This window comes from Sesamum indicum, linkage group LG3 (genome assembly GCF_000512975.1).
Source record: "Sesamum indicum cultivar Zhongzhi No. 13 linkage group LG3, S_indicum_v1.0, whole genome shotgun sequence".
Lineage (NCBI taxonomy): Eukaryota > Viridiplantae > Streptophyta > Magnoliopsida > Lamiales > Pedaliaceae > Sesamum > Sesamum indicum.
In genome coordinates this window covers 7,924,215-7,937,234 of record NC_026147.1, presented here as the reverse complement: position 1 = coordinate 7,937,234, position 13,020 = coordinate 7,924,215, and the positions used below count along the sequence as shown (strand labels likewise).

Genomic DNA, 13,020 nt, shown 5'->3' with positions numbered 1-13,020 from the left:
TCCCCTCCCCCAGCCCCCGCAATACGTCATTGTTCTACCTCCCTATCCTCCTCCCCACCGCCACCGTCTCTTCCGTAAGTCATGGCAGCGCTGCCTGTTCTGCTTTGCCACCTTCCTCTTATTCCTAATTGCCGCCGCCTACCTCCTCTGGCCCTCCGACCCAGAGCTCTCCATTGTTCGGCTCCGCCTCGAGCGCCTCCGTTTCCACATTCGCCCCAAAATTTCACTCGACTTAACTATGGACCTCACAGTTAGGGTACGGAATCAAGATTTTTACGAGCTTGACTATGATTCCTTGCTCGTTGCGATCGGATACAGGGGGAAGAGGCTAGGGTATGTGACTTCGGATGGTGGGCATATTAAGGCGCGTGGGTCATCGTACGTCAACGCCACGCTCCAGCTCGATCGGGTTGAGATTTTGAGTGATGTGGTTCTGTTGATTGAGGAGTTAGCGAAAGGTGCGGTAACGTTTGATACGGAGTCCGAGATTAGTGGGAAGCTCGGGGTTGTCGTTTTTGACTTGCCCTTGAAGGTAATCCTGCTTCTAGTAAAACTATATGACGTCATGATTTTTTTAGCGATTTTAGAATGTGCAAGAAGTTTCTGCTTCTTCATAGTGGATAATGCGTGGGTTAAGTACGAATATGATGCACTCTGTGGATTCAGTTGCTTGTGATAGTTTTTACTTTGAGCGCGTAGCTACTTGCTTCTATTGGTGATTTATGTTGGATGTCTAGTTGAGTAAGGGAGTCATAATTTTGTTCAGTGATTAAGGTAAAGTGGTTGAATTTGAGTTTTAAGATATCAAGGAAAGTTCCCGTATTGTTTCGAGATGGTTGGACATAGTTTGTTGCTCGTGCTTCAGCAACCAAAAGTTCCACTTAGTTTATACTTGTTACAAAATGATTTTCAATGTAGACCTGGGTAGAGGCGTGGAAAGAGCTGTGGAAGTGTTCTTTTTCATCTCGAGGTTGGGATGGGGGAGCTTAATTGACCCTTGATTGTGGAAACATGTAAGAAAAATGATATTTTAGCTTGAACTAGAAAGATAAAAAAGAATTACAACAAATGTGATTTAAGAAATATTATTTCAAGAGTACGTAGTATGTATTCTAAATTCTTACTTTGTACAGCCATGCCATTCTAGATGCAAGGGGCAGTGAAGAACGTTGTTCGTCTTAAATTTGTATGCTTCCAAATTTTTTGATCTATGTGGTACATGTTGATAGATGTAGACTGGAACATGTTGGTGTATTGAATTGGGTAATTCACCCACTGGATAAATTTGGCCGCTGCATAACAGTCTTTGACTTTTTTGTGCATTTTCCTAACCAGCAGCTCCAATCTTGTTAATAATTTTGAAAGATATATTAATATAATCTAGTTCAAGTATGCTTGAAATCTTCCTCTCTGTGATCTGCTGCAGACAAAAGTAAAATGTGAAGTGATTGTAAATACAAAGAACCAAACGGTTTCCCGTCAAAGTTGCTATCCTGAGGTAAGCTTTAATTCCTTGCTGATTTGACCAATATTCTAATTGTTCGTCCTCTCATACCTTCACTATGAACACAATGGAAGATTAAAAGGATAAGATATATCTTCATTTTTTCCCTTGATTTGTAGCGAGCTTCTGTGCCGCTAGACACTTCCAGTTGATAAATGCAGAAAATAAAATACTTTCTTTATTTGACTGTGCCAGCCAATTCTTTATGTTGAGATCAAACCAAATCAGAATCGATTTTATTTCAACCTTCTTGGGGTAGTAGAATAATTGACTTTACCAAGTTGATATGGGTGATTTCATCAATTAATTTACAAGATCTCACCCCTTGTGCATTTTACTGGATGTAGGCTGAGTTGCTTGTGCTGTCTGGCTGAACCACTTTATCTTTGTCTTGTTCATTTTCTCTCTTTGCCTTATTCATTGAATTCAACATTTTACACCGCCCCTCTTTCGTGGCCTGCAGGCTCTAATTCTCGAGTAAATTGTAGCTAGATTCTTTTTTGAGATTTATATGGTATAACTAATTTCTGGCTCTCAGTGCTGAGGATATGTGGGATGTTGAACAGGTTTCTGAAGTGAGTAAGGAGTAAGTGTTACAACATCCAGATAACTGGTGAACAGAGAGAAACTATATAATTTTCACAGATTTCCTGTCAGTCTTTGTGTAATCATATTCTCTGGTCAAGAATTGTGTACATGTTCTATTTCGTGTATATTCATCTTCCTTTAAAACAAACTAGAGACATATGCACAAACTCACCCCTGAGTTTGGCTTTGCTGCATTGGGTGGTGTGTAGAACCTAGTATCTGGGTCCTAAGGTCTTAGATTGAAAGTACATATGCATTTTCTTTCTTGTCCATAACCATTGATTTGTACAAGAACACATTTATAGGCCATATTGCCAATAATACATACATTTTATTGTATATCATTATTGATTCTTACAGAAACATGATGACATTGAGAAGGGATACAGTGTACTTGCAATGGACTTAGTTCTTAGATGAGCTCGGCTTGGTCTAGAGCCGACTAACCCACTGATATTGTTGATGATGGTGCCTACACCTGAACGAACCGGGGTGGCTGCTGGGCGAACACACGCACACTCTTGTAATCCCACCACCATCCTCAGCCAGTCTGCCACGATTACTAGCTGTTCCTTGACGTCTTGCAGTCTCTTGTGCGGCTGCTTCCACTGCTGCAACCCATTGCCTGTGGGGACTGGCTGGCGTGTAAGCACTTGGCAAATCAGCACCTGGGTAGCACATCTTTCCCTTTCCTTCTCTGAGATAGTGTTTGTGAGTATGAGCAAGTGAAGAGCAGAGGATCATCATGGGGCTATATAGGCAGAAAAAACAAGAAAAAGTTGGGATTTGGGGGTGGTGGGCTTAGGATTGCTTTCACCGGAAAGGGATTGCTTTGGGCCTCAGCTTTAGTAGACTGGTACCATCTTTCCATGCGAAGCTTATCCCGCAGAATTTCGCCCTTCCCAGAAAAGGAAAAATAAATATTAGTGGGCAGGAAAGAAGTAAATAAAGGCTTTTATAACTAACAATATCATTTTATTGATAAACTTTGAGTGCGCGGTGACAAGTCTTAAACCACTGGTGAGCTGGGAACTGGGGATTTCTTGAGTTCTTTGAAAGGGAAGAAAAGTTGATACTTGGTTGTATGAAGGAGAGAGGTAAGCAAATAATATCCACAACTTAGTTGAAAGGGGTTGATATGAACATCTACATGGGAAGAATAGTGTTGGAGTAGATACATGTTTGGTCTTCACTTTTGAGTATGAAATGAAATAGGAGCCGGTCTGCATCATCTTAACAATTGGCCACCATTAATGCTCCATTTTGACTCTCCAATTCCCATTCTCCCACCAACAAATCCTTCCTTTTCTATTATTTGCAACTGTTGCAGCTCAGCAGCAGCTGCTTAATCCATTTGATCTATTACTTTCCACAAACCAACAGTAAATTCTAACCCCAATTGAGTTTGGTCGGACTTGTACCAATTATAAGGCAAGTGGAAATAACTTGTTTTGTAATTATTATATATTTAAAAAAAAGTGATCAAACACATAGAAAATATATTACACTTGCTCAATGAAACTTGGTTCAAGTAAAAATTTTCCTAAACCAACTAATATATTCAACATTCACTCGTAACAACTTGTAGCTCGTCACTTGTACATGGAGGATCCTCCCAGTTTGCTGGGATCTTCATGTGAGTCTTGTGACAGATTCACTATTGTAAGCTGTGTTTATGATTCTATTTAAATATTTTATAATGTTGTATTTGGATTGGTTGATTTGGATCTAAGAGTTTCAAATTCATAATAACAGATTTACCAAATTTGTTTAGATGAAACAACGCCACAAAACAATTCAAATTCTTGAACTATATTTTGTAGTGTTGAAATGTATTTCAAATTTGTTTAATATCAAGTCATTTAAAATTATTATTCTAAATCATCCCATCAAATCCAAATTGCCCCCATCCAACATTAATAAAGATTGCAATATTAATCATACTTGTATTCATCAAAAGCAACAAAACTACCCACCATTGCATCTACTAGTTCAAAAAGAGGGAAAAGAACAATAAATAAATAGAGAGGATAGAATTCAATCTCATCTTAATGACAAAAAGAGAGAGAGAATTCTTCCTACTTTTAATGATGAGAAGATAAGGGAATGAAAAAGCAAGACACCGCTCTTAAATGCCCCAACCCTTTTTTCCTCCTCTTTTTCTCAACTTGATGATGGATATATTGAGAGATCCATCTTCCATTCTATGTCATGTTATGACTAAGACCATTATATTATTTTTTTTTTAAATATTGACAACAAATCATTGACAGCACATTAATGATACCACTAATTCACACAACCAACTTCCGAATCTGATTCAATTCTCTACCTAGTCAACTCACTTCACATAATTCTCATCATCAATATCATTCATCTAGATTTTTTGTCTGATACTCAAAATCTCAAAAATATGACCAATTAGAAGGAGCTTACTTGAACAAATTACGTATATCAATAACTATTATTGTAATATACTATCAATTACTACTAAAATTTATCAATATATATGCATTCTATTAACGATTTTCAACTTTTGTCAATTAAATTATACTTTATTAACTATCAAATCCAAGAGTTGAAATGGCATTTCTTCCCCAATTAGAACCTTATTGCATACTAGAAGTCACTTTAAGACATTTTGAAGCAAAATGACAAAATAGGCCTTCAAGAATTGGCACATGCTATACCCTTGCATTGTCGACCATGTTTTCTACACAACGCCCAAAGCCATATGACTACTCAACACAAAAGGGTCAAACATCCATACCCAAAAAAGAAGATCGCATCATCACCCCACTATAAATACATATATATCTATATCCCACTTGTTTAATTTCCACATACACAACATTCCTCATAGATCCACACACACTGAAACTTTTTCTCTCCAAGAAAAGAATGGATCAAGAACCATGGCCGCCCTGCAGCTCAAGCCACGGCTGCTGGCCGGCAACCTATTCCAGTCGGAAATACGACCGGTTCGTGTCGTACAACATGGCCGTGTCGACAAGATCATCGAAAGCTCCCATCTGGAGACAGCTGTGGAGGAAGTTGAAGAAGGAGAAGAAGAGGATGTTCCGTCGTCAATGTTATTGTTCCAACTCAATGAGGTTCACTTATGATCCACACTCCTATTCCCAGAACTTTGATCAGGGCTCCATCTGGGCTGATCCTGACGACCTCTCCCGCTCGTTTTCTGCCCGGTTCGCAGTCCCATCCACAATCTTTGACAAGAACAGGTTGATGGTTTCATGAGAGAGAGAGAGAGAAGGGATTCTTTTCTTGTGTTTTAGTGGTGATTAGAGATGTAATTAAGTTTAGTTTCTGTTAGAATGATGATTATAGTTTGGAGTTAAGGACAATGGGGTACGTTTTGATGATCAAAATTTCTCGAGAACCCTTTTGTGTTCAATATTTGTATCTTGATTTACAAGCAAAGTCAGATGCTTTAGGAGGATTAATCTCCTTTTATTGATTTCTTCATTCTCATCATCACTTTAATCTTGACCTTTTTTTTTAAGAAATTCCTTTATATAATATACAATGAATTCATCGTATAATTATTTCTATATTCAAATAATCGAATATTTTAAACAAAATAATAAATTATTATAAAAATAGACATACACACATCCATATTCACAAAATTCAAACTTATATAATTTTTTTAATTGTAATACTTTAACCTTATAGATCAACAAAGTTGTCTTTTTGATGTTGAATTGAAGGAAGTGATGACTCATGACCAGACAAATGGAATCCACATCATATCTTTTTCCATTCTTTTTTTCTTTTTTAATGAAAAAACTTAACTCCAAGAATTAATTAATCATTCACATTGGTTGGTGTGGGCTATGTGAGCTTTGCTGTCTTTTCTTGAATCAACAATTACTATTCCACTCTCCAATCTTAGACTATAGTTTTTAAATATATTAATTTTTTTATATTTATATTATTGAGTACACATTCTGACTCTATTAATCTAATGTCATTGCTCTGCAGCTTTAATGCTTACTATAAAATTTTAACCTAATTACCCAACTAGTACCTATATTGTTTACAATTTTCTTTTTTCTATTATAGTTATATTAAGTTTCATTTACTAATAATCAATTATTACTATTAAACATTTATAATTAATTAATAATTATTAACATAGATCAACATCCCACATTAGTAGGATTTGACTCCACAATTAAATTTCATTTTCCAACTAAATTAGACCTCATTTGACTTTACTGATTCGATTGTTGGAGTCACTTTAGGATTCGACTCCTAGTAATGTCATTCAGTATTGCAAGAAACAAACTATAATTTAAATAGAAAATTTCGTCGACCAGAAGTTTTGATTGGAGCGCCTTGATACGATATTTTTTTCGACCCTTATCAGTATTTGTAGAACTAAATTATTGACAATATTAATTTAAATTAACTGACATAACTTGACTACATGCAATGCAATATTCCCTGTATAATTATTTAGGCCATTACTTATAATCAAATATTTATTTAAATAATTATTTCGGTTGTAACCAAAATATTCTTCACAACTTATCATCAAATTCTATTGAAAAGATTCAACAACCAGAGTAGGTAAGCGGGAGAATTAAATTAATCTTAGTATGTTTTAATAAATATTAATGGTCTTAATGTTATAGGGGTCGATCTGCAATTAAGTAAATTTATGGGGTAAGTGCCAGCTTCTTTGTACAGACAAAGAGAGTGAATTCTGCTGCTACATTTGACTTAAACTTCTGCTCACATTCAATTAATAATACCTTTCTAACGGTAAAGGAATTTATATCATTTGTTTTTATACTTTGGATTCCCTTTTCGGCTCATTAATTTAATAAATATAATATAGTGTGATTACTATACTCATAAATTATATATTAATTTCACTTTAATGTAATTTCAAGAATTGTGAGGGGCTTTTGAGTAAAATCCTCTTTTAATTAATATCTGTTTAAAATATAAATTTTAAACAGATATTTTTTTTTCAAGAAAAAAGAGGAATTTCATAATTTTTTTCCCAGACGTCGTAAGTATAATTATGTACGTTTTTGCCCTTCCTTATTCTTGATCGAGACGATCGAAGCATGTTGTTTAGTGGGATTCTTTTTAAGTGAATTGGTTACGATTATATTATATATTTTAATTATTAATATAAAATATTTATATTGAATCAATAATTACTATTAAAATAGGACCGATTGTCTTATTTTTGCTATTTACCAATTCTGAATTGCCCTTGTTCAATTGTTGCTTCTATTTTATTTTTTCCTTTAACTTGTATTTACTTAAAAAATAATAATTATTATTATGATTATTATTGACTACGTAGTCATAAAATGATAATTGAACATTTTTTAAGTGATTAATATTATTAAATTTGGAGTCATTATCAGTCTCTTAGATGTAACAGCTCTAATTATTTCTTATGTAAAAATATTTACATTATTATTATAACGAGGATGAATTCTTCTGTTGTATTTGACATTAGGTATGTTCAAAAACTGTTAGAATAATCATCCATCTTTTACTTAGAATTGCAATTTCTAGAAATTCTTTTATGTTCTAACAATATTTGTAATAATTTTTATTTCCAGGCACATTAACAGACTGCATGAGGTATATATGCTCTCAAGTGGGACTTTAGACAAGTAGACAAACCATGTTATAATTTGTAAAATGGAAACCTAGTAGTGGTCTTGTAATAGAAGAAACTATGTATTCATACAAGAAAATCAAGACAAATATGCTTTGTTTAGTCATTACTGATATTATAATTATCGTTTTAAATCTGTCTTTAAGTATATCGAATGATATAATAAATTTAATTTTTTTTAAAAAAAAATAGAAACTACTGAACTAGATCATAAACGATGATATCGATATTTTACTTTATGACAACATTATATTTTCTTGCAAAGCCCAACGGTTCGAGTTGGGCAGTTTTAATATTTAAGTGTGGGACATGAAATTTCTCAATTATATAGAGCTACTTTAAAAAAATCTTTTTTAACTAAATGTACTAAAATACCCTTTGAAAAATTCCATGCACATCAAGTACTGTTCTTACATATTCTATTTAGAATAATAGTTTGTAGCTTAGAGTCAAATTGCAGGAATGGATGGAACAGATTGAAAGTGCTCACCACCATAAAATGAGGTAGGCCCTCCATTTTGACTGTATCACTATCTCTATCTGCATTTTCTCTAGCTACTAACCATATTTATATATTTATATATATATATATATATGTATAATACTCTCTAGGCTCATTCCTTCTGTCCAAAGTTAATGTTGTCTGTTCAAAACTATTGTACTCATATGTAGAAAATCATGGATATAGACAAGTACGAAAGAGCTGAGATAACATGATTATCATCCTTAAATTCTTGAGCCATTGGAAGAAAAATGAAATAAGATATGCTCGCGACTCGTTTTTTATTGAACCCTTTAAGGAATCTTATTTATTAATCACTAATCGATCACAACAGTTCTAACCCTTACGGGTGTTTAATTTATAGTAATAAAGTTTGAAAGTTCGAAACAGTACAGATTGCGTCACGTCAACAATGGGACCGATATTGTACTGAAATGATATATTGTAATATACTTCCCCACCAAGTTCATATAAAAACTAATGATTATTTTTTTATATATCATTCTACACGAATGTGAGACGTGTACGAAATATATTTTTAATGATACAAATTATGTAAATTTTATATATCCGATGTACGTATGTATAGGTACAAAAATAGGATAGAAATTTAGATTGCAGCATAAATTGATAAAGCGAAAGTTTTGGTAAGAGTTGAAGTTGAAGAAGTAATGAAGTTAAATGGTTGGTAACTTAGAAATGGCTGTTGCTTTAAAAACTCTCTTTTCTCATATATATTTCAATATCTGCAAATTGCAATGAATAGATTCTGACTCAATGTAGTAGCAAGGAGGAATGTATCTTTACTTTCTTTTCCTCTCTATTTTGATATTTTAATATTAATCGAGGTGGAGTTAGATGAGACTTTAGAATTTATCAATTTTGAGCTTATGAATTGAGTATTTGATTTATTTTTTAATTCTGTTTATTCGCTATTAAAAATCAAGAGAATTTTCTGTAAAATAAAGTTTTAGATCCTTTAATGATCAACTAATTTTGTTCTGCAATAATCTAGTGTTACTGGAGACAAAGTAGACAAGGGAAGACGGACGGATAGAGGCGGCAGGGGAGGGGAAGGGGCGAGGGGAGGGATGGTGGGCGGCGATTGGCGGGAATTGGAAAAGGGCGCATAGCTTGGAGGTGTGGCGATGGTGGTGAAGCTTGGAGCTGGCCACGGGGTTGGGGTGCCGGTGCCGGTCGGGGTGGGGATGGGGATGGTGGAGACTGATAATCACCTCCCCTTTAAGGGGGTAATTGCTTATTTTTTAAAAGATATGGAGGTAATTTAGTATTTATTTTTCATAGGGGTAAATTGCACATTTCCCATATCACAGGGACGTGGCTTGCAGTTTTTCGACAAAACTACCATGAAACTAGTTATTAATATATATCATCTAAAGTGGAAACTAAGTACATAGACCAGTGAATGTTAGCATTCATATTCCGGAATTTCATCATTAATGATGCCTGGTAACTCATCAAAGCAAAGCTTCTCCAGTCCAGGGGGCTCCCGGTGACCCCAAAGTTATAACCACATCTGCACCAAGAACAAATTTTGGACAATAGCATTAATCGATCAAAGTTCTTTGATCTACTTTCGAACAACAAATACTAGTCAAGATGAGTACTATGATGCGTCAGTTACATGAACTAGAAATATTTGTTCAGATAAAAAAAAAAACTAGAAATCTATCTACCTTAGCAAGGTGCCAAGAATCATCAGAACATTCTCAAGCATCATATAAGAATACAGTTTAGTGCAGAAGTCAGTCGAGAACATGCTTAGATTCAATTCTGAGGCAAGAACGTAACCAAAACGGATAAGACTACCCAAAATGTCGATGAAAGAAAACGTTATACTTACTGGATGAGACCAAGTCCAGGAGCCGAATTTTCACAAATGCAAGAGTCATTACACTAGAGAAAGGCCACATACAACAATCGCCAAGTAAAAGCTGCAGTCTATTAAGATAGCACGTAGTGTATGATGCAGAACCACTCCCCATTCCAACATCTTAATGGCTCCTACCCAGTTATATCCATCGACCTCAATATTTGGTTGGCTATCGACCTCTTGTCCTTGGGCATAAAGTGCTAATCTTGCAGCCACTATCAACATGTCTGTTAACAAGACTGCGTAGAGAGGCCTATAAGCAATAAGGCTCTTTGATTTTACGACATCGTGTGGAAGATTAACGTGGGACAGAACTACAAGAACGGCTATCACAAATGTACAGATAGCTCGCGTGTCTTCTGAGGAGATAATACTGAAAATTACTTGTTTGGGGGTTATAAAACCTCGATGGTATTCAGAAGGTTTGTCAGGAAAATTTGCTTTGTCTGCAGCGTTGGAAACACTTGAATTGACAAGAGATGATTGCTCAGGCTTCTGCAGATCAGAAACTCTGATTCCTGATGCATTTGCTTTAGAAACTTCCTCACAATTATCATGGCTTATTTGTGCATCAGGCACATCATTTCCACCTTCAAGACCAATCATAGAGAAGCACCATAAACAATCATGATGTAGCATAAATATTAGAAAAATCGACATATAATACACTTTCAATCATCAGTAGTTTGTAACTCATAACACAAGTCCATATCATGTGAACCGAACCAAAAACCAATGAAACACGAGTAACGGCCAAATTTGATCGCTAGCTATCACGCTTTAAATCAGGACAGATTTTCTATCCCATATAAGGAAACTATTGATTAACTCCATTTGTGATCATTACCTCCATGTCATCTGATCCAAACCTGTGGTGGGTAAGATCCATCAAGGTATAAAACCATAACTATGTGCCTTTGATGGATAAAACCATAACTATGTGCCTCTATTTCCTTTTCTGCTCTAACTTCTATTCCTCAGACAATGTGGCTACAATAGGCCAACCAATATCTAAGATCAAGCATGCAAACAGTAAATGCTGTCTTGATATTTGGCAACATTAATATTCTAACTTACATAACCTCACATATTTTCACAATTTTCATACCATCAAAATAGTAACAAAACCTCAATTTAGTCATGCAAATCAGGATCAAATATCATCAACACCACACAAACAAGGATTCAACATTTAATTAAACAACCCATCAATCAATTCAAACGTAGAAATGAAACACGAGGAAAAAACTACTGAGGAGGGACTTGAATTCATTGCACCATTTCGGTGATCCTGAAAGATAGCGTCGTCGTCTTCATTTGTATATCTGGAGAATGAGCACGACCTGGAAATGTTCGGGTCACGGTTCTGGATCCGGCCCGTTATCAATGCCATACGATCGTTCCCTTGAGACGCTATCTTCTTCCTCCTCGCTTCTCTCTCCATCCCGACGTCTCTCTCTCTCCTCTCTCTGATTCAGCGTAATTAGCAAAGCATTTTGCATTGTGTTTGAACCAATATACATATGTTTTTTACACACACACACACGCACGCACTAATATATATAGTGTGGGAAAATAACATTTTTCGTTCGTCCAATATGTTATGGTCTTTTTTTTTTAATTTGATTTTATTTATTACGATTTTTTATATTATATTACATAATCTTACATTCATTTTTCGTCCAATAATTAACACAGTCTACCTCAATTGCATTTTCATATATTTCCCATTCATTATTAGGCAAAATATTACATGTGAGGACTAAAATTAACAAAAATTTCAATTTAAAAAATACGATATAATAAATAGATCAAATTAAAAACACCCTAACATAAGGGCCAGAAAATATAGCTTTTCCTATATAGTGTTAATTGCAATCTACCCCTTATAAAAATATTAATAGGTAAAAAGTCCCTCAAAATAAAGAAAAAAATGACAATTTGATCCATTAACTTTTCATAGAAAGTTTACAGCATGTCAGTGGATCGTCTTGCCCTTTTTTAAGACTTTAAGGGGTCGTGTTATACGTAACACTTTCTTTATTTATGTAAGTTTGTTTTCTTCCTATTATTGTTTTCATTAGAGTTCAAACTACACTTAAATATATATATATATATATGTGTGTGTGTGTTATATTTTCTTTTTCCAGAAAAAAATTGACCAGAATTTATCATATGAAAGTATGACGTAATAGTTGATGAATTTTGTATTTATCTTTGGTATGATTTTTATTGTTTGATGCAAGGTTAGATATAAAATAAGTGTTACGTTTAATATATTTTTACATTTTTGAATGTTGTAATATTTGTAACTAGTAGCTTTGTGTCCTATAATTTATTGATGGTACTTAAAATATTTTTATTACTTAATAATGGAGCATGTTTTTGTTTAATTTGTCTTTTTAAATGACCGGTAGGGGTTATTTTTATAATTATAAAGTAAATAATGATTTTATTATATTTTAGAAAATATTAATGTAAATAATAATTATTATTACTGTGATGTTCATCACAAGTTGACATATAATTAGGTGAATGAACCACAAGTCACATAAATAATTTATAGCTATTAAATTGAAAGAATATAAATTTAAAAGCAATTTGTGTGTACAAAAGAAAAAGAAAGAAAGAAATATATATTGATGGATCGATCATATAAACATAAAGTAGGTTAATACTTTTAAATAGGCAAATTAATTAATCTATCACGCAAAATCATTTTAGCCGAAAAACTGGCGACCATAGTTTTAGATTTTATGAAATATTTTGCAAGTTATGAGTTTGTTCTTATTTTATTTTTAAGAAAGCTTTCGTGGCTAGTGTTTGTGAATGGAAATGTAAAATGTGTGGTATGGTTTCTC

At 34.1% G+C, this 13,020-nt stretch overlaps 2 protein-coding genes across 2 annotated transcripts; one reads left to right on the top strand and one right to left on the bottom strand.

Moving 5' to 3' along the window:
- LOC105157619 lies at nt 8-2,431 on the top strand (the record flags this gene model as incomplete). Its single annotated transcript, XM_011074038.2, is given in 3 exon segments — nt 8-532; nt 1,427-1,498; nt 2,071-2,431. Coding segments are annotated over 3 exon segments (390 nt in total). The 3' UTR covers nt 2,095-2,431.
- LOC105157618 lies at nt 9,634-11,673 on the bottom strand. Its single transcript, XM_011074037.2, has 3 exons — nt 11,438-11,673; nt 10,130-10,749; nt 9,634-9,802 (listed from the first exon to the last, which is right to left on the bottom strand). Exons 1-2 carry the CDS (start codon nt 11,601-11,603, stop codon nt 10,178-10,180), a joined length of 738 nt encoding a protein of 245 aa, XP_011072339.1. The 5' UTR covers nt 11,604-11,673; the 3' UTR covers nt 9,634-9,802; nt 10,130-10,177.